This window comes from Lithobates pipiens, unplaced genomic scaffold (assembly GCF_037356315.1).
Source record: "Lithobates pipiens isolate NorthernLeopardFrog02 unplaced genomic scaffold, aLitPip1_a1.2 Scaffold_18, whole genome shotgun sequence".
Taxonomy (NCBI): Eukaryota; Metazoa; Chordata; class Amphibia; order Anura; family Ranidae; genus Lithobates; species Lithobates pipiens.
In genome coordinates, this window is record NW_027507758.1 from 130,488,609 (window position 1) to 130,511,433 (window position 22,825).

The window sequence follows — 22,825 nt, forward strand, 5'->3', positions numbered from 1 at the left end:
TGTCATGCCATATTCCTATTACAGGGGATTATTACAAAAATTGGGGGGGAGGAGGAGAAGAAAGTGTCACGCTTAAAGTAAAATGAACAATTAAAAAAAAAAAAAAAAAAAATTATATATTTTTAAAGCGCCCCTGTCCCCGTGAGCTTGCATGTAGAAGCGAGCGCATACGCAAGTCCCGCTCACATATGAAAATGGTGTTCAAACATTAGAGCGAGAGCAATAATTTTGGTCTCAGACCTCCTCTAACTCAAAACATGTAAACATGGGGATTTTTAAATAGTAAAGTTTGGTGCCATTACACAAGCGTGTGCAATTTTGAAGCTTGACATGCTAAGCATCTATTCACTCGGCGTAACTTCATCTTTCACATTATGCAAAAACATTGGGCTAACTTCACATTTTTTAAAAAGCACAAAACCAAAAAAAAAAAAAAAAAAAAAAAAACACATCGTGAGATAAAAAGTTGCAATGACCGCCATTGTATTCTCAAGGGTCTTTGCTAAAAAAAACATATATAATGTTTGGGGGTTCTATATAAATTTCTAGCAAAAAATAAATCTGACTGGTTATAATCCTCCCTTACTCTATCCAAAATGAGGGGAAAAAAAAGTTTTGCCTATAGTTCTACTTAAAGCATGAGGATTATATGAAGCCATTGATCACATAGTTTGGCTTTTTTTTTTTTTTTTTAAATCCTAACAGAATTCACCCAAATGGCCCTGATTAAAACGTTTTTCATACACTGGAATTTTACCGACACCCACGGGTTAAAATGGCAATCAAATGTTCATTTCCCACATCTGGCTTTTTAAATTGCAATTCGTGTCTGTGCATTGTCAATGAGTTTGCGGTTCATGCAAGACGACCAAAGATTTTGCATGATCTGGAGGCATTTTGCCTAGACGAATGGGCAGCTGTAACACCTGCAACTATTACAAAAGACTGTGCACTGTCATTGATGCTAAAGTGGGCAATGCACAGTAAGGCTCCATGCACACTGAAGCTCAAAAAAGCTTTTTCTGGACGCCAGATTGCTGGCAGAAAAACTTGCTTTTAACAGCGTTTTGTACTAGCGTTTATGAGCGTTTATTAGCGTTAGCGTTTATGGGCGTTTTCAATAAAAATACACAGAGGACACTCAAAAAATCCCACGGTACATTCCAAACTCCCACAATGCATTGAAAAAATAGAATGCCGAACACTAATTAACGCGCGTTTATCAGCGTTTATGAGCGTTTATGAGCGTTTATCAGCGTTTATCAGCGTTTGTCATTTTTTGGCGGTGAAAAACGGCACTTTGAACGCGAATTTCTGGCGTTCAGAAAAAAGCCCATAAACTCCACTGCTCATTAAAGCTGAAAAATGTCCATGTGTGCATGGACACATAGCCTAACATAGAGTGGAGTTTATGGGCTTTTAAAAAAAAAAACGCCCAAACTCCAATAAACTGCAGTTTATGAGCTCCAGTGTGCATGGAGCCTAAGGGTATACAGACTTTTGAACGGTTCATTCCATTTGATTACTTTTGCTTGATTACCATTACGTGCCACTTTGTGTTGGTCTATCACATAAAATCCCTATAAAACGCATTTACATTTTTGGTTGTAACATGACAAAATGTGGAAAATTTTAGGGGGGTATAAATACTTTTTTCGATGCACTGTGTGGCTGGCAGAATTTTCTACTTTCTGTCTATTAGGCACAGATGATACTTTAAACAGTGGCTGTTATGGGTTCAGATCCGATGTACTTGAGCTGCAGTGTCATATACTAATTTGATCTGTTGTACTACTAAAGCCCCATTCACACCTCAGCCTTTTTGTAGCTTGAAGCTCAAATACTTGAAGATCAAATAGGAAAAAAAAATAATTATTCTCTATGGAGAGATGGTTCACATTTCCACTCCATTTTTCCTGAAGATCAAAAAAGTTCTGGAGCTTTTTTTTTATTTATTTTTTTATATTTGAGGTGGCCCACAGCACATTTGTGCTAAGTTTCTTTCATAGTTTTTCCACCATACTCCTAATTATATGGGTTTTGGTATATTATTTTGCACTTATTCCTACAGTCTGTTTAGGTCTTTCGTTTCATTTGTCTTGAGCAAATTTGATAATTTTGTCAATTGTAATACTTTCATTCTGTGTATGGCATATTAGAGAGACCTTGTCTTATCTGTTCCTTTAGTAAAGACAAACCAAATAAATTTAAATTTCTTGCGCTAGTACTGCTGCATCCATGACTCAATCTAGATACTAGACGTAAAAAAGCTATTTCAACTAAAGTGGGCATGCTGTCCCTTTTTAAAAATTCATGCTACAGTGCTTACAATGTTATATTAAATTTATATTACTGTACCATGAGAAGGTACCAATAGTGTAAGTTTAGTGCTTACAATCTACATAAATAAAAAAAAAAATATTCACTAAAGATGCAGTAGTGCCGTTCAGTATTAGTTTAGAAGTGGCAAAAGACACTTATAAAGTGTTGACATGGAATTTTATAGATAGGCAACTCCTATCCTCATTGATTAGTGGGTTCCAAACTAATAACTACTGCAGTAGGGAACAGACACAAAAGATACTCAGCATCTTTCCAAATAACTGTTCTGCTTTATTATGATGCAATTGAAGGTTTTTATACACAATTATGTAGATATCGCTTTAATATTACAATTTTTCCTTTTTTGGTAATAAAGGGTGACACGTAGGCGGACTAAATCTAATCAGGACTCGAAAGAATGCCAACATGTAATGAAAACATTATTTGTGCAGTGTGCACAGTGAGGGCAGTGTGCAATACATACAAAATAGAATACAATTTTATATACAGAACTTACACATTTCATTTAGTCTCCTCTCTTTTGATCAATATTTTGATAACTAACCATACCGCTATCACCTTTTTAACCCAGAACCTTCACACGCTTAGGTAGAGGTAGTCCTGGCCAAAGAGGCAAAACTCCATTGTGGAGACTATAATAGCTGAGCAACTTTTTAAATTATAAAATGACTTTTCATTGTGAAAAACAAATGATTGATAAGACATATTTGCAGTGTACTGGCTGTACACTCCTGTGGCCAGAATGACCTTCTAGCTTAATTGTTGGCATGCTAATTTATCAGCATATGTAAACAGACAATTCTACCCAAAGAAAAAAGGAAGATGTACAAAAGACAAATATGACTTCAACATGGCTAAAACTACTTTTCAAATCGCATTATATGTAGATTCCTTATAGTTAAAGTATTTGAATAAATGGTACCCTAGATTGTGTTTCCAAGAGGAAACAAATCAAACACAGATTTCTTTAATTCTAGTTATTTTTGCAGTGTCTGGGTTTTTTTTTCCCTTCTTCAAGTTTTGCACAACTGTACATTAGAGCTAGACAATTAATCGTTTAAAAAACAAAAAACCTGATCTTGATTCAACCCCCGATGATCTCTATTGCAGAGTTTGCAGATTATTTCATATAACAAATGTAGAGACTTTTCTCTGCTCACTTAGCTGTCAAAAGAAAACATCTGGCAGTCTGCCAAGTTTAATATCAAACATTGTAACTAACTTTTCTTCCTTAGATCAAAGGGAGAAACTTCTGTGTGTGTGTGTGTGTGTGTGTGTGTGTGTGTGTGGGGGGGGGGGGGGGAATCCTGGCAGTCTGCCAAGTTTTTAAACAACTGTAAATGCGGAAAGATTAACCACTTAACGTCAATCTTTTTCCTGACACTTGTTTCTTAAGTTGAAATCCAATATTTTTTTGCTAGAAAATTACTTGGAACCCCCAAACATTATATATATTTTAGCAGAGACCCTAGGGAATAAAATGTAAATTGCTGCAATATTTTATGTCGCACTGTATTTGCCCAGTGGTCTTTCAAATGCAATTTTTTTGGGGGGGGAAAAACACACTACAATGAATAAAAAAAAAAAAAAGGTAATGTTAGCTCAATTTTTTTTTAATTTATTTTTTTGTTTTAATGTGAAAGATTTTACGCTGCGAGAATCGTGATCTATCCTAGCAAAAAAAAATTGTGATTCTCATTTTAGCCAGAATCGCGCAGCTCTACTGTACATGAAATAGATGCTGTATTGAGTCTCCAAACATTTCCTTTATAATTAAATCTAACTTTACAATCTACAAGTCACCTGGCTTTAGTTTTAGATCCTTTCAAACGTTTAGGATCTGGAATTGGGCAGGAAACGCATATGAGTTTTCATTTAAAAAAAAAAAAAACATAAAAAAGATCAGCAACATTCTCTGTGAGATCCAAATGGAGGACTTCAGCCGCTGAGACAAAATATAAGCGAGTAACACACTCCCAAACAAAATCCAATAGGGAGACAGTCCAACATCCCCTTAGGGGCTTGATAAAATATAAGAAAACGTTCAGCCAAAAGTTTTCTAGTTTTTTTTTACTTTACTTTTTCTGCTACATTGTAGATATAGGACTCTCCTGTAAAAATTATTTCCAGTGTTACTCTCTGTAGATTCTGGCACTCTGTACTTACAAACTACTTCTGATAACACTTTTTTTTACTGTGGCCTTTGCAGTAGCATTTGTCACTGGACATCCAGAAAACGTGTCCATACAGACAAAATGCATACTCGTAAGATCTTGACTTGGGCATGTGGATATATCTTTTTGTACTCTCTGGAACTCTGGTTCGGATTTTGGTAACACCTTTTGATAACAGATAAAACAAGAAGTGTTTTTTTTTTTTTATTTTTTTTTTAACACCTGTGGGGAACCCTGGCTCTATCCCATGCTCATTTACTAAGGCAGCCAGTACTGCTTGTGACTGGTGACATCACATTTTTACAAAATCCTGTTTCTTAAGTTGCCCCATGTGGACCACTCATTCTTCTCGTTCTGGGGTCCTTTAAAGTTTAATTATTAATCCCAACTATACTGGGCCAGAACTAGTTTGGTTTCTGAGAGTTGCACAGACCCAGAAAGTGTCCGGGGCTGTAATGCAGCATCCTTGGTCACCTGGTCTGCTTACATGTGTGAGTTTTACTGTTAGTATGGCTACCTCAGCAAGAACCTGGAAGGCTGAAAACAGCCAATCAAATTAACTTGGCATGCTTGATTGGTTTACCTGCCGAAGTAAAAACAAACTTCTGCCCCTTCAAATGGAACCAAAAGCTCTCTATCTCGACTATATAAAATTCTATAGATAAGAGGTATAACTATGGCCTATGGGTCACCCACTCAGCGCCACCTCAATCCTACAGTGCCAGCAGCAGGTAGATGTGTTGAACTATTCAATATCATATGTCAATGCCTCAGACATAAAAAAAAAAAAAAAAAAAAAAAGTTATTATATAGATAAACACATAAAATTACCAAAAATAGAGGTGAAATCAAAACCCAAAGCAGCTGTTTAAACAAATGTAAATAAAATATTACAGTAGTATAACCAGAGCTAAAGTCCTCCTTGCATCAGATAAATACTAAAACAGCGCTAAAACGAAAATAAAAATAGGAAAGAAATTGATGGTAATGAAACCATAGGGCAATGGCAAACACCACGGCCAACAGTCTTTATGTAGCAGATGGATATGTGGACGGTTCCGATAATTCAGTCACTTTTCTCTTAGCGCGCACCTTCCAGAGTAAGAATGCAATTATCCACCTCGTGAAGCACACACCCCTCTGGGGTTCAAACTCACCAGACGCTGCTAGAAATAAAGCCTTGTATCTGTGTCCAAACACTGCTCTGTGCTGACACCCCACTTATCCAGAGGGTCCACTGGTATAGGTACACCGATTGTATCATAAAATGCACAAGGATAGATGTACATAACATAATCCTGTTTATTATAATGCAACATACCCATACAGCAGAAACCCCCCTTAATCCAAGCTGCTTACATTTAAAATACAATCAACAAGCATAACGAAATACAATAGAGGGCGCTATCACCATCTCCAGCTGTCCGCTGGAAGTGTGCTGTTCCTTGCAGACAACACTATATTACACTCCCGGGTAGAAGGCAGAGCGTGATGGAGCGCACAACGTCACTTCAGGTTTCTGTGTTGGTTAGGCCCTGACTTCAACAGAGGGCAACGGCGTGATAGCTTATATATATATAATTGCCCAGTCACAGGTGACATATAACTAGCCTCATCAGCATGTAGGAATCCGACCTTCCGCTCATCGGAACCCTCCCCCCCTCCGGCGCCACAATTGGCACCTTTCAGGGGGGAGGGGGGTGCAGATACCTGTACAGTACAGGTATCTGCACCCACTTCCGGGATAGCTCTCTGCGGAAAGGGGCGTAGATTACGCCCCTTTCCGCAAGTGCCCCGCTGCCTGCTGGGAAACACACAGATCCCAGAGGCAGCGGGGACCGTCCTTATTGCGCAGCGCAACTCGCGCATGCGCAGTAGGGAACCGGGAAATGAAGCCGAAAGGCTCCATTTCCTGATTCCCATACCCAAGATGGCGGCGGCAGGACCCAAGAGACGATCTAGAGATCGGCTTCGGGTGCCGACATCGCGGGCACGCTGGACAGGTAAGTGTCACTATTTTAAAAGTCAGCAGCTGCAGTATTTGTAGCTGCTGGCTTTTTAAAAAAAAAAAAAAAGCTTTAAGACACAATGGATACAACTTAAAATTGACAGATCACTGTCAGGTCACACACTTATAAAAATGCATCATTAGGGTGGAGCCGGCACTTATGGGACCATATACGAGAGACTGATGGGTAATCAATATGTATAAACATTGTTATTGGTAAAAAGTTCTATATTATTTATCATTGATTTGCTACATCACAGATTAAATGCGCTGGGTTATTCGTTCTCCCACAAGAGCCCATTGTAATCATGTGTATCAAATCTACATAGAAATGTCAACAATATTATTTATTCTCACAGGCATAGTTTAAAATATAATATATATTATATTTTCTATCTATCTCAAAGACCCAGGTAGCAGGCATATATCACCCCCCATGTATTAAACATATCCTTATATATGTAAAACCATATGCATGTAGAGGCACATGTAAGGAGGACTTTTAACTAGTAAGGTAAATACCCCAAAAGTATTGGAACACTCCTGCACTCAGAAAATTAATCCGGACTGATTGCCTGGATATAAGAGACCCTTAACGATTACTATTTGTAGGCTAATATACGTACTGCAGAGGAGATCTGGTACTCAAATGTTCAAAAGTTTTGGGACATTGTCATGTATTAAAAACAGCTCTTAAAAAAAAAAAAAAAAAAATAACTGCCTCTATATTGAAATAATTCAGACAAACTGACTCAATGATGAGATAATTCAAACAAGGGTAAATACCCCAATGTTCAAAAGTATTGGGACACTCCCATACTCTTAAAATAATCCGGACTGATCCCCTGGATATAAAAAAAAACAACCCGTAACGATTATTAATTACTAATGTAGGCTGATATACGTACTACAGAGGAGATCCGGTACTCCAAATGTTCAAAAGTTTTGGGACGTTGTCATGTATTAACCACTTAAGGACCGCACGTCGGTGCAATGTACATGTACGTGCTCGCCTTCCAGCGGGTGGGAGGTCCGCTGGATGCGGCGGTCCTTTTCGCTGCAGGAGCGATGAGGGGATGGCGTTGGCCATCCCCTCTCGATCGCTCCTGGCGAATGAGAAGCTTCCCCCCACTGTGTATAGTAAACACAGGCAGGGAGGAATTGATGTCATTCTCCTCGGGGCGGTCTTTTTGACCGGACTGCGAGGAGAAGAGAGAAAGAAAGTGTGCATCAACACTACACTGACATGTAGGCACACACAGGCACACAAATTCCCCCCCCCCCCTCCCAGTCACAGTGTCACTGATTGCAGTGATCATTTATTTACTGATCACTGCATTTAGTGTCAGTTGTGACAGTAGAAACTGTCAGGGCAGTTAGTGTTAGGTCCAGAGTAGCCCCCTACCCCCCCCCCCCAATAAAGGTTTAACCCCCTGATTGCCCCTAGAGTTAACCCTTTCACCCCCTTTTGCCAGTGTAACTAAGCAATCGTTTTTCTGATCGCTGCATTAGTGTCAGAGGTGCCGCTAAGTAGCTAGTTATTTTTTTAGGTTCACCGCCAGGTTTTTATAGCGCTAGGTACCCCGATATACTACCCAATAATGGTTTTAACCCCCTGATTGCCCCTAGTTAACCCTTTCACCAGCGATCACCGTGTAAGTGTTACCAGTGACTCTGGTTAGTTAGTTTGCTTTTTATAGCATCAGGGCACCCACCATTTATTACCCAATAAAGGTTTAACCCCGATCACCCGGCGGGTGATATCAATTAGGTTTTAGGGTCAGGGTCTGTGTCGCCCCCAGGCAGCGCAAGGTTAGTGCCAGTACCGCTAACACCCACGCGCAAAGCATAAACCTCCCGTAGTGGTATAGAATCTGAACAGATCAGTATTTTTTGATGGTATGTCAGATCATCTCTTTGACTTAAGGCCCAATTCAACGCTAGCATGGCATCGTCGTGTTGGATAATGGTATATAGCGAGGATACGTCTGCGGTTACCAGGTACACCTCTTCTTTTCCTTGTAAATCTATTTCTTATAGTAGCTGTAGCAATTTTTTTGTATCACGTAAATATGCCTTGGTTTGTATCGCACTCTTTTGTAGAAACAAATCCAAATATTGTCCCATCTGGGATGCCACCGAATCTATCCCATTCACTATGGGTCTTCCTGGTGGACAGAGTGCATCTTTATGGATCTTTGGTAGAGTGTATATCACTGGAATTTTACTACTACTTGGAACCAAGTATTCCTTTTCTTTATTGGATAGGACTCCCGATGAATAGCCGGACTCTACCAGACTCTTTAGGTCATTTTCGTACTGTCTGGTGGGATCTCTATCCAATTTTAAATATGTTTCTGTGTCATCCAACATCTCACTTAGCTGGTTATGATAAAATTCCTTTGTAAGCAATACAATTCCACCTCCTTTGTCCGCTGGTCTGATGATGAGGTCTTTTCTCTCCTCTAATGATTTAATACCTTCTTGGATATGTCTCGGATTTATGATTTTTCTTGGTATCAGGCCCTCTAGATCTCTTAGAACTAGCCCTTTGAAAACGTCCACTTGTTGATTTGCAGCGATAAGTGGATTGAAAAGCGATTTATTACGCAACCCACTATCTACAGGTACCGATGACAGACTAGATACTGGTTGTGAGTTTTTATTTAAAAAATATTTTTTCATATTTATTTTTTCTTATGTACTTGTGTACATAAACACATTGAACTTATTCACTGGTCTGTTCAAACCACATTTTAGGCCCAAATTTAAAAGGAAAAGGGGCACATCCTTTCACAATCCACACATTCTGCTTTGGATTTAAAAAATAAAAATAAATAAAAAAACAAAAGGACCAACATTCTGTATATGACAGAACAGAAAGCTCTCGGCAAGATTAAAAACTATAAAACAACTGGCTGCAGGTGGCTTGTATCCCAACAGCATGTGTGGACTTGATGTGATGGGTCTGTTAAATTAAAATTTTATCACTCGCACATCAAGTTATCAGACCTTCAGATTTCATTTTTGTAGAAAAACTTCTTATATATCCCATCCATCTTGGCTTTGTTAAATATTATGGCAGCTGTATTCCAATTAACAACCTCACCTTTAAGCCCTTTTTGAAAGGGGGAAAAAAATTAATTTTTTAAATGTAAAATTACAAAAATGTTATATTAATCTAAACTAATCCCATTTTACGAATTTCCCCAATAACCTGGATTTCGTTTCCGAACAAAGGTTGTCTAAACCAGTTACAATATCTATAATTAATAATATTGTTAAACTCATATCAAACATTAATACTCAAGTGATGATCTCAATATCGCGTTCTAATGTATATATCCACAGAATATTTCCTTTTTAATGAGGACTTTTTTTACTTTCCCTTTTTTAAATGCATTATCAAAGGATATTCAATTTGTGTAATACATGGTTAAACATAACCTTTATTTTACCATGTTTGGAAAACAGATTCAAGATAATTGTGATCATTGTTTGTCATTAGATTAACCCGACACATTTTGTTATGATATACATGTAGTCATATCATGGGTGTCCTTGTCACTAATGTCTCATCCCAGCACATTCTTTTATGAGAGAGCAAAGGAGGGGTTCACATCTGCATACATGAGGCACACGAGTTATAACTAAAGATTCCAGCCATCACACACACATATACTAATAACTCTCTAAAATCTTAAATTTTTCCTATTTTGTGCACAATTCTCCTTCCTTCTTTCTTCTTCCTGTGATAGACGACACACTGATCCAATGGCGGGACATTGAATTGGTGTGATGTGATCACAGGAGGCGGGACATTGTTACTGTGACCTGTGCAATTCAAACCCTGCTCTATGACACGCTGAGATCACCACTCTCATACGGGCATAGGCATGCTGCAAATGATGGGCACTGGTTGGCTACGTATGCTGCTCACAAGCAGGCTGTTTGACTGGCACTGGTGAGGCTGCTGGGTACTGGTAGGCTGCATATGGCATGCTCTGGTGAGGCTGCATATGATGGGCACTAGTAAGGTTGCTGGGCACTGATAGACTGCATGTGACGTGCACTGATGAGGCTGCTGGACACTAGTAGGCTGCATATGACATGCCCTGGTGAGGCTGCTGGGCACAGGCAGGCTGCATATGATGGGCATTGGTGAAGCTGCTGGGCACAGACAGGCTGTATTTGATGGACTCTGGTGAGGCTGCATTGATCTCTTGTATCAGGCCTGCAGTCTCTGACCATCTCCTGTATCGTATCCGCTAGAGGTGCATCAAATAGAAATTTTGCTAATACTATTATCGTGTTTACGTTTTAAAAAAGTGATTGCAGACATGATACAAGAGATGGTTAGAGACTGCATTTTTCTTGACCTTTCTTGCATTAAGGTGCCACTAATGGCAAACAACAAATTCATATTTAAATTGATATTAAAAAGTTGAATACAATTCTAAAAATATAAATATTTTTTTAAAAACTACCATTTTCAGTATTGCTTTTTGGCCTAGTGCATCCTTCATTTTCAGTTTCGGCACCAAAATTTCCATGCGGTGCACCCCTATTTGTAATCCCATACTTCTCATACTCAGTTTCTATGATCAGACTGGCAGCCATAGTGCTCATCCCATCTTCCCTCTCTGACAACATATAAAGTAATTTCTGTTTTTGACTTTACTGGTTGTAGTGCCTGACCCCAAATTCATCCCGCAACTTCACACCAAAATGTCCCTTTCTGTCTAGTGTTAATTGTTACACTTGATCCATCTTGCTCACATAGCTGTTACTCTAGCGGTTTACTCTGCACGATTCTTAGTCCCTGTGGACTTTCACTACCCATTGTGGATTCCTGTCCACTGTAACCATTAATCTAGGGCAGTGATGGCGAACCTTGGCAATCCAGATGTTTTGGAACTACATTTCCCATGATGCTCAACTGCACTGCAGAGTGCTTGAGCATCATGGGAAATGTAGTTCCAAAACATCAGGGGTGCCAAGGTTCGCCATCACTGATCTAGGGGCTCAGTATAGGTGGAATTTCACCTATTGGTTCATATATTTTATAGCGCTCCTCTTAAGTTGGGCATTTTTGAGAGTCTCTTACCCTTTATTCCCTTACTTAATTTAATGCCCTTCATGAATGGCCAGTCGGCTCTCTTCTCTACTTGTGTCTATACCCTCTTGCCTCTAAACTACATTATCTAGCAGATGTGTACTACGTATACCTGTGAACGGCACTATTATTTCCCTTTCTTATATATAACACTCTGATGCATGGACAATAGACAGTGACAACCTAATATAGCCACCAATTAATAAAGTTTGATTAAGGGGAGTAAAATGGGTACCCTTTGTCCCAAAAATGCCTTGCCGATCAAGGAAGTGTGATAACTCAAATGTAATCAAAATGCTTACCTCAGCCGGCTGATTATCAGAAATTCCCAGATCGTCTCAAGCACCTTGTTTTGGATTCTTAAGGTCACCATTAAATCCCCCTCCTAGGCAAAGCTTGCCATCTGACATGGAATTTTATAGATGTGCAAATCCTATCATTGATGGTTCCAAATTAATAACTACTGCAGTAGGGAACAGACATAAGATACTCTGCATCTTTCCAAATAACTGTTTTGCTTTATTCTGACGCAATTGAAGGTTTTTATACACCTGATTATGTAGGTATCACATTAATATTACGGTTGTACATTTATGGTAACGAGGGGCATAACATAGGCAGGATAAATCTAATCAGGACTCGAAAGAATGCAAACGTGTAATGAAAACATTATTGGTGCCGTATGCAAAGTGAGGGCAGTGTGCAATACATACAAAATAGAATACAATTTTATATACAGAACTTACACATTTCCTCTACAATTGCGTCATAATAAAGCAGAACAGTTATTTGAAAAGATGCAGATTATCTTTTGTGTCTGTTTCCTACTGCAGTAGTTATTAATTTGGAACAACTAATCAATAAGAGGATAGGAGTTGCCTATCTATAAAATTCTATGTATATATCCATACAGAGTTACAAACGTCTGACTTAGACGACTCATAACTACAAATTGAGGGAGACAACAGGAAGTGGAAGGACATCTACCCCTAAACGCTAAGCTTACACTATCGTTACCTTCTCATGGTATAGTAATAGTATGATATAACTGTATTGTATGCACAGTAGCACTTTTGAATTTTAAAGAGGAAGTAAACCCTGATGGGTTCACTTCCTCTTTGATTCCCTGCAAAGGTAAAGCATAATGGACTACTATGCATCGCATAGTAGTCCATTATGTGTCACTTACCAGACACAGGAGCCAGCGAAGTCACCGCTGTCCCCTGTAGTCATCTTCTTGGTGGGTCTCGCTGCTCCGGCGCTGTGATTCGTCGATGTAGCAATCCCGTCACTCCCACGCATATGCACGGGAGCCAACACTCGCGGGATGTCGCCGCAATCTCTGGCTTGCCCAGTGCGCCACTATCTACAGGTAAATATATCTCCTAAACCGTGTAGGTTTAGGAGATATTTCTTGGACCTACAGGTAAGCCTTAATCTAGGCTTACCTGTAGGTCAAAGTGGTTTGTAAGGGTTTACAACCACTTTAAATGGTCAGTGCGCCCACTTTAGTTGAAATAATTATCTATTCCTTTGAATATGTACAACATTTTGTTACTTTTTGCTTACTGTATTTTCTGGCGTATAAGACTACCTTTTACACTTAAAAAAAAAAACCAAAAATCGGGGGTCGTCTTATACGCCGGGTATACAATGCTGCCCGATGGATGTCAGCCCCCAAATGTCTGCTAATACTGTATGTGGCTTCAGCTACAAACAGTATACACCGTTGAGCCAATCCCGGCGAGCGATGTATTCTATTAATGAATACAGAGCCTGCTTGGATGAGAGAGAGAGAGAGACACTCTGCCAATCCAAGCAGGCGTTGTATTCATTAAAATAATACACCGCTCACCATACTTCCCTGGTTAAATCCATTCACTGATCTCCTACTACATCCTGCTGTTTGCCTTTGAGGTCCCAGGCACCCAAGAGGGACAGGTAAATCTGGGACATATGACAGGGGGGTTATTAAATGCATTTTGGTGGACAATTCCCATAGAATGTAACCCAAAAGTGGTATAGGTTTGGTTAGTGAAAAATTCTACTTTCCAGAATTGGCATTCAATAGATCTCCGTTTTGTGTTTATTATTGTTTGATTTACTTTGACATATCACAGCATGGCGGATGAGTAGTTGGCATTCTTGCTTTTTAATGGTTCTAATGTTTTTAAATGGTGTTGCCTCAGAAGGGGGGTAGTCTTATACCGCGAGTATTGCCCAAAACCTATGTTTTCACTTGAAAAATTGGGGGTCGTCTTATACGCCCAGTCGCCTTATATGCCGGCAAATAGGGTATTTCAATACTAACTCTTTTGGCTTGAAACAAAGTTAATTGGCTGTATGTTTCATTATGATACAGCCTTTATATATCAACAGCAACAGGTTATAAGTTGGTCTTCTCCCTGGTTCCCGGGAGCTGTCCAGCAATCGTGTAAGTTCTTCAGAATTATTTGTTTGGGAGTCTGATATATATATGTATTCATTTTCTTTCACAGTTGAGAACTTCCAGTGCCCTAAGACTGTTAAGATTACTGTAACATGGTATCTGATGCACTACATTTGCTACAATAAATTTTCTACCCTTGAGGTAAGTGTTTCACTGATTATCCCAAGAATTTTGTTTGCTGTTAATTACAGGCATGAGTATTTTATACATGGGTATATACTATGTGCAGAATATACTGTGATACTGGGGTGATATTTGACTCGCATCTACTTGTGGTAGATGCATTTTTTTTTTTTTTTTTTTTAGTGAAGTCCATGCCAGTAGGCACTTTGTTTTAAGGGCCTGGTAGCCACTTTTATTAAAACGGACTAATAAAGTCACAAACTTGACCATGCAAGGGTTTTGGTTGCAGAAACGGGTAACAAAAATACCAAGCCACCTGGCTCTCTTCAGCAGTACCTCTGCTCTTAATAATGGGTCCCTCAGACCTTTGGCTCTTCAGTGCACATAGCTTTAAGCCCGTCGCTGCACACAGTTCCTTCTTAATGCGCGCAGCAATACTGGCTCATGCCTGTCATGTGAAGCCCTGTCTCCAAAATGGAAGCACACCTCTCTCCTGGCTGGAGCCCTAAACTATTCTCAGTCCTTCATCATAAAGGCTGTGTGCATCTGCATACACACAACTTGCTGATCTTTAACCAAACCCGGACACTGGGTTGGAAAATTCTTCCCTCCCAATGCAATTAGAAATGTCCAAACTATGGAGTCCAGTCTGGGAATACCAAGATCCAGGGAAAGGTTTTCACCGCTCAAAATCAATACTCCAGAGTCCCGCATTCTACAAATGTGTGAACCGTGTGCCCCTTTTCCAAACGTTTTTTCACAGTGGCAGAGCCTCGTAGTGTCACAATACCATACCTGGCCTATGCCCCTGGAAACTGAGTGCCAAGAGGCCCACCCCCTGTATTGTGATTGCAGCAGCTTGGCACGGGATACGGAAGCTAGTTGAGATCACAGGAATAAATCATGCACGCTAAAGTACTTGTATAGTCCAAGCAAACAGTAAAAGTATTTTAACCACTTGCCAACCCGCTCGCAGTACTTTTACTTTACAAGCAGGTGGGAGCTACAGGCTCAGCGATGTACTGGTACATCACTGAGCACATGCACACATTGTGATCCTGGCTCGTGTGGCCAGGGTATTGTAATTTTCTATGACCAATCATAGTAATCACATGATTACAATGTGCCTACTATTGTGATGCTGTGATTGGTCCACAGCCAACACATGGTAATGGTACCATGTGATTAGCTATAGCCAATCGCATATCAAAATGGTAAGTAAGCTGTCATGAATGACTGACTGACTGCTAAAATTATTGCTCAGAACTGTGATCATTGATGTTCTTTAGCAATACCAGTATTAAAAAAATCTACGTTCATCTCCCCAGAAAAGTACAGTGTCACTTTGGTAACACTGAACTACTCTGACCGGATGAAAAAAAACAAATGTTTAAAAATTGATCAATTTTCAAATGTCTATACCAGTGATGGCGAACCTTGGCACCCCAGATGTTTTGGAACTACATTTCCCATGATGCTCCACTACACCGCAGAGTGCCAGAGCATCATGGGAAATGTAGTTCCAAAACATCTGGGGTGCCAAGGTTCGCCATCACTGGTCTATACCATAGGTTGTAGACCCTAACTTTCACACAGACTAAAAATATACACAGATTTGGGCTATTTCTTTTATTTGATTTATTTATTTATTTATTTATTTTTATAACTAAAGAGAGGTAACAGACCACATTTTGGCCTAAATTTATAAAGAAAGTTTTGTTTGCAAAATTATTTAACAGAATCCAAGAAACTTTTTGAAAATAAAAAAATAAAAAAAATTAACATTCCAAGAAGACCCAGTGTGATTTAAATACCACCAAAAAAATTTACATTTGCGTACAGTGTTGCATGACTGAGCAATTGCCTGATTGGCAAAAAATGCTCTGGTCATTAAGGGGGTAAAATCTTCCGATGGTTAAAACGGTCCCCCCCGGTGGTGTGTGTGTGTGTGTGTGTGTGTGTGTGTGTGTGTGTGTTATCCTCACAAACCATGCTCTGTTGTGGATATCGACCCATTCTGATATTTTAAATTTTACAATATAGTTTCTGCTCCAGTAATAATAAAAATGTTTGTATTTGACCTCCCTTATTCTTGGTGACTGTTTTTTGTAACCGTTTTTAAAAATCTGTCAATAAAAATATATTCAACCTTCAAAATGGCTACAAGGGTGTTTCTTTAAAGCGGAGCTCCACCCTAAAGTGGAACTTCCACTCATTGAAACCCTCCCCCCCTCCGCCGCCACAATTGGCACCTTTCAGGGGGGAGGGCGGTGCAGATACCTGTATAGTACAGGTATTTGCACCCACTTCCGGCATAGATATCCGCAGAATCTGCGGATATTTATGCCACTTCCTGCGGGTCCCTCGCTGTCTGCTGGGAAACGCATGGAACCCAGAGACAGCGGTGACCAACCTTATTGCGCAGTGCGACTCGCGCATGCGCAGTAGGGAACCGGGAAGTGAAGCCGTAAGGCTCTACTTCCTGATTCCCATAACCAAGATGGCGGGTGCCGACATTGCGGGCATGCTGGGCGGGTAAGTGACCTTATTTTAAAAATCGGCAGCTGCAGTATTTGTAGCTGCTTACTTTAAAAAAAAAAAAAAAAAAACGGCGGAACTCCCGCTTTAAGGTTTGTTTTGAAGCTTTAATTGCTTGTCAAGATCTGTAAAGTATGTAATGATCCTAGCCTGTGGGCACTTCTAGGCTTCATGTACACTGCTGGTAAACCAACGTTTAGGGGCAGTTGGGCTTTTTTTTTTTTTTTTTTTTTTTTTTTTTTTTTTTTCTCTTCCTTCCAGCTGCCTCTGAACTCTCCTCTTGTCAGTACATGTACACAGGGCCGTTTTATAGTCATCATTTTTAGGCAGTTGAGTATAGAAGCATTTTTTGGAAAGCATTTGAAATGTCAAATGCATGTAACAGCTTGTAAACGTAGTAGCCGCGTTTTTTGTTTACAGGCATTTTTAATGGAGATACATTTTTGACTATTTGAGGGGCGGGGGGGGGGGGGAGAGAGAGACTTGCAAACGCTGCAAAACTGAAATTTTTAAACGTTGGTTACGATGTGTCAAGTTAAATCTTTCATGAGAGATTTTAAAACCTTAAAACCTCTCGTGTACATTAAGCCTTAAAGCCTAAGTTTAAAAAAAAGATAATAAAAAAGACATTGCTCACCTTTTTTTAAAGTGGTTGTAAAACCTAACATCTACCTGGTGACGTTTCTGTGATGCACACAGATTAAACAAATCCTTCCACATACAGTGCATCCGGAAAGTACTCACAGCGCTTCACTTTTCCAAATTTTGTTATGTTACAGCCTTATTCTAAAATCTTTTTCATCAGACCAGAGAATTTCTTTCTTTCTTATGGTCTGAGGTCCTTCACATGCCTTTTGGCAAACTGCGTACAAGCCTGATTGGTGGCGTGCTGCAGAGATGGTTGTTCTGTTTCCTCTCTCCACAGAAACACTGGAGCTTTGTCAGAGTGACCATCAGATTTTTGGTCACCTCCCCTGACTAAAGTCCTTCTCCCCCGATCGATCAGTTTGGCCGGACGGCCTGTTCTAGGAAGAGTCCTGGTGGTTCCAAACTTCCTTTTACCGATTGATGGGGGGGCCACTGTGCTCATTGGGACCTTCAATGCTGCAACACATTTTCCGTACCCTTCCCCAGATCTGTCCCTCTATACAATCCTGTCTCAGAGGCCTACAGACAATTCATTGGACTTCATGGCTTGGTTTGTGCTCTGATGTGCAGATGTGTGTCTTTCCAAATCATGTCCAGTCAACCGAATTTACCAGAGGTGGACTCCAAGTTGTAGAAACATCTCAAGGATGATCCGTGGAAACGGGATGCACCTGAGCTCAATTTTGAGTAATTTCAAACAAATTTTTTCACGTCATTATGGGGTTTTGTTTGTAGAATTTTGAGGAAAATAATGAATTTAATCCATATTGGAATTGTAACATAACAAAATGTGGAAAAGATTAAGCGCTGTGAATACTTTGCGGTTGCGCTTTATGTGGGAGGATTTGTTTTAATCTCTGTTAGGGATGCACCGAATGGATTTTTTTGGTGCCGAAACCGATACCGAAAATAAATCTTCCTTGATCCCGAAAACCGATACCGATACCAAAAGTGACTGTTTTTAAAATATTTTTATACAGGAGATTGTCAGTGACTGCGGATGTGGTACAGGAGATGGTCAGAGACTGGGGACATGACACAGGAGATCAATACAGCCAGCCAGTGTCCCCAGTAGTGCAGCCAGTGTCCCAGCCTGTGTCCCCATTTTTTTTTAATTTTTTTTTTTTTACGATCTAGGAAGCCCCCCTGATAGGTGGCACCAGGGGCGGGGGAGGCCTGCCCAATTTTCAGCAGGAATTTGCTTTCGGCGATATGTTTAGACGGCTGAAATTTCAGTGCATCCCTAATCTCTGTGCATCAGACACTTCACCAGGTATATACCAGGTTTTACAACCACTTTAAAAAGTTGAGCAATGTCTTTTTATTTTTTAAACCGGGCTTTAAGGCTTGCACTGTAAGTTGTGATAAAAAAAATAGCCTAAAAATCCCTTTCTAAGTATACAGTGCAAAAATTATTGTGCAAAAAAAAACCTCTTTTCATACAGCGCTAAAATACATAAAGTAACAAGTAAATGAATAAATGAAAAATGTCCAATAATCCACCACCAAAGGTTGAATTAAAACCCACACGAAGTGCTGATAAATACTCTTGGAGTATCAAAAAATGAGTCGTGGTGCAAATTTCTCTAGTACTTTTCTTTCCACCAACCACTAGGTAGATGTCCTAATTTGCCAGATAGGGTTGATACCTATTACAGGAACTTTTTGTTCTTGTCTTTCCGATTTAAATATGCCATTTCTATTTGATGACTTGTGAAAATTTCTGAGCCGCCGGTCTCTGGATATCCATATGCATTGCCGTTTTTGTCTACCTGTAATAGGTGTCAACCCCTTCCAGTGAGTAGGACATATAGCTAGAGGTTTATGGAAAGAAAAGGACTGAAGAAATTATCACTTCATAACTTTATCGTCATTTTTCTATACTCTATTTATCAGCGCTTCGTGCAGGTTTTAATTCAACCTTTGGTGGATTATTGCACTTTTTCATTATTTATCCACTTGTAAGTTTATGTATTTTAGCGAGGAATGAAAACACAGTAGTTTTTCTTTGCACTATAAGTTCTGCCTGTTTTATCTACAGCCTTCTCTTCTCTACAGCAGTTTTAAAGTGCTGAATTATAAGTTAATACAACTAGGGGGCTGGCACATGCTCCCGTCAAGAGCCAGACTGTGCCCTCCATTTATTCTTATGTTTATTTCAGACGTGTGTCAGAATAGAGGCATTGCAGTGGTCAATTATGAATGTGTCATTGTTTTTCTCTGTTAGGTTTGTGCTATTGGTGATAACTTTACTTTTTATAGATTTTAACTGTTTGTTTTACTTTGGGATTTAGAGTCTACAAAACCTTTATTTTGTTTTATCAGGAGGCTCTTCAAAATGATGATGTGCACAAACATATACTGGATGGGTCGTATCACGAAAATACTAAGGATATTTATTGTGAAAAAGGAGCTCCCTTCATACAATTGCAAAATGTAAGTATGGTGGTGTTGTCTGCAGCCATTTTCTATAAAAAAAAAGTCATGAAGGAAGCAAGTAGTCTGCAGTTGCTGAGCTCTTTGCCTGGGTGTTGGGATGACCCTCCTTTTTTTTTCACTGTTTTAGTCATTGATTTGAAACAAGCAAATAATGACTGAAACTTGTGCAACTTTTCTGATTCTGGGTCAATGAATCAGAAACTAGAAAAGTTAGCGGGTCAACGTAACAGTCATTCGGTTAAGTACACAGATCAGCAGTGGCAGCTGTCCCTTTCCCCACTTCCTGTGTCTTTAACATGACAGGTTCACTTTTAGGGGGGGAGGGGGGGCAGTCTCTCAAAAAAATGTGCATCCATCGTCAATTGCAAAATAGATGTATAAACCTCAGAAGCAGATATTGACTTCTTACTGCTGTGGCCTGTCCAGGGCTGAGCACAGGCTCGCACTTTGACAATCGTGCGGCCATGCAACGCTGTACCCAAACATCTAAAAAAATTCATTGTTTTGAGACTGCTTTCTTTTGGTGGTATTTAACCCCCACTTTATTTTTTATTTTTTTACTTTTTGCTAAACAAACGAAAATGCACCAACAATTTTGGGGAAAAAAAATAAAAAATTCCTTGGTTACAAAATTTTATAAAACGGAAACGAATTCCTTCACTGATGTGGCTACACTGATGGGCAGCACTGATGAGGTGGCACCGATGAGCCCTGATGAGGAGGCACTAATGTGGCACACACGGACATCACTGATGGGGCTGCACTGATCATTGCACTAATTATCAGTGCAGATGTCCCCACTAAGGAAAGCTGCTTATCGGCTCTCCTCTCCTCACATGCTGTCAGTGTGAGGATAGGAAAAATAAAACCTTTAACACCTTTTTGATAGAAGAACTGATTCTCAGACACCAGCTGCAGCAAAAAAAGCTTGTAAAAAGCAATCCAGCAAAAGAGCAAAGAACAAATGTAAAAACAGTTTGCTGCGCTTAGTGTTGATCAAATTTATATATATGTACAGAACATACATAAAAACAAAGTCCCATTAGGTCATGATAAATGGTGCTCGTGCATAAATTGACATCTGTGCAATGGTGCTCAGACTGGATGATGACACGGTGTAACCGGTCATCGTGTCACTTCCGCCCATACGAAACTACCTGGGAATCGAGCAGAACGCAGTGAGCGCAATTTTCCATGCAAGGGCTGGTTACCCTTAATCACCTGCTATATGTGCCGGATGCCAGGACTATAAGGCACTTATAAATGTGAGTGGAATTATTTCATCTATGTATTGAATAAACCCGTTTTAATGGCATTGCACAATTAAGGCTTTCCTTTGTCATTTCCATCCTTCCTCATGAGATGTATTTTTGCATGAGGCGTCATTTCAACAGGCTCCCATAGTGGTACCCCCACATGCTTAAGAGACCATACTAGTGATCGTTGGTCGACATCCAGGGTGAGTGTACATCTGTGGGGCACACAGCCTGAGCATCATTGCACAGTCAATTTAAGCATGAGCACTATTTATCGTCACCTAATGGGACTTTATTCGTTTTTGTGTGGTCTGTATGTATATATGAATTTGATTAACACTAGGCGCAGCAAACTTTTTTTTTTTTTTTTTTTTTTTTTTTTTTTTTTACAGAGCAAGGAGAGGAATACCAATAACTAGCACTTCCTATATACACTGTGATCAGCTTTGGACACGGCTGATCTCATGTTAAAGAACCTAGGTCATAGGCTCTTTACCGTGATCGTTAATGTAGTGTCCGAGCAACGCACCATGGATCACGTGCTGTACCAGTCACTGTGTGGTCGCTGCATTGATTTGATTTTTCTTTTTTACGCTCCCCCCCCCCCCCTTTATTGTCACCTGATTATCTGTTCAACACACATGCTGTCTTGGATGGAGTAGCAATGGAAACGCCTTTTGGATGGCAGCATTGTCAATTTGGGAAGCAGGTAGGATTAGATGCAGTAGCAGATTTTTATATGGACTTGACTAACAAATGAAAGTCAAACTGCAGCTAACACTTTTTTTTTTTTTTTTTTTTTTAAGTGGTTTTAGCAACAGTTTTTTTTTTTTTCCTTTTGAGATAAAGGCTTTATGTAAGTGAATAAAAGCTGACCATTGTAAGCACATCTGTCAATGTTAAATGACACATGATGCACGGACATGTCTTTTTTGATGTGTCTGGTTTTATTTTATTTTTCTCAAATCGCCTTTCAGGACAACCCCGGAGAGAGTAGCTCCACCTTGCAATCAGGAAACACATGCCCACTTTAAAAACACCTCCTCCTCCTCCATGGCTTCAGTTATTGTGTTTCCTCCTTGGAGGAAGCATGTGCCTGAACCAGGGAGAGCTACACTCTCTGCAGGGGAGTAAGGCTTACCTTTTGTTGCAGGTTGTTTCTCTTTGACCCCCAGCAGCATCTCCACGGGGAGAGGACTCCTGGAGCTCCTGGTCCCGCCATCTCACGGGAGTAAGGACCCTCGGAGTGCCGGCGTCGGGTGCCCGGTGTCCGCTTGTTAGCGCAGGGAGGGCTCTGTTGCTGGCGGAGGCCGCTGCAGGTCAGCGGCATGGCTCCGTTTTCGGCGCCGGGTCCCGGGCGGCGACGGCGTCGTTCACGGTGACGCGCGGGCGCTCTGAGGGGGCGTGGCGCCGTGGTTCAGCGCCTGGAACGCAGGGGTCATGGGGCGGGTCAGGTGACCGTGTGCTTCCGCTTCCGGCCGGCCTTGATGACGCGGCGGCCGGGAAAATTTAAAATGAGAGCTGTTTGTAAAATAGCTGCCTCACTCAAACGATGGAAGAGTGCAAGCCAGCTATGGCGGAGACAGGCGCCCCCAGCACCGGTCCAGCCCAGGTACGTAAGGTGCACTGGCACCCTCTGCTTTACTGTGGGTATGTCTTTGTTTGTTCCCCCCTCTTGGGGGCCTGTCGCTGCAGGTCAGAGGTGGACTTCGCTCTGACCTTTTGCAGCCT

The 22,825-nt window shown here is 40.3% G+C and overlaps 1 protein-coding gene across 1 annotated transcript in view; it reads left to right on the forward strand.

The window, feature by feature from the left end:
• TMEM87B (transmembrane protein 87B) overlaps nucleotides 1–22,825 on the forward strand; it is a 94,180-nt gene that overhangs the window by 18,444 nt on the left and 52,911 nt on the right. Inside the window, exons 3-4 of the mRNA XM_077486117.1 lie at nucleotides 14,140–14,231; nucleotides 19,725–19,835. Of these exons, the coding sequence (XP_077342243.1) occupies nucleotides 14,140–14,231; nucleotides 19,725–19,835 (203 nt within the window). The remainder of the gene's footprint in view (nucleotides 1–14,139; nucleotides 14,232–19,724; nucleotides 19,836–22,825) is intronic.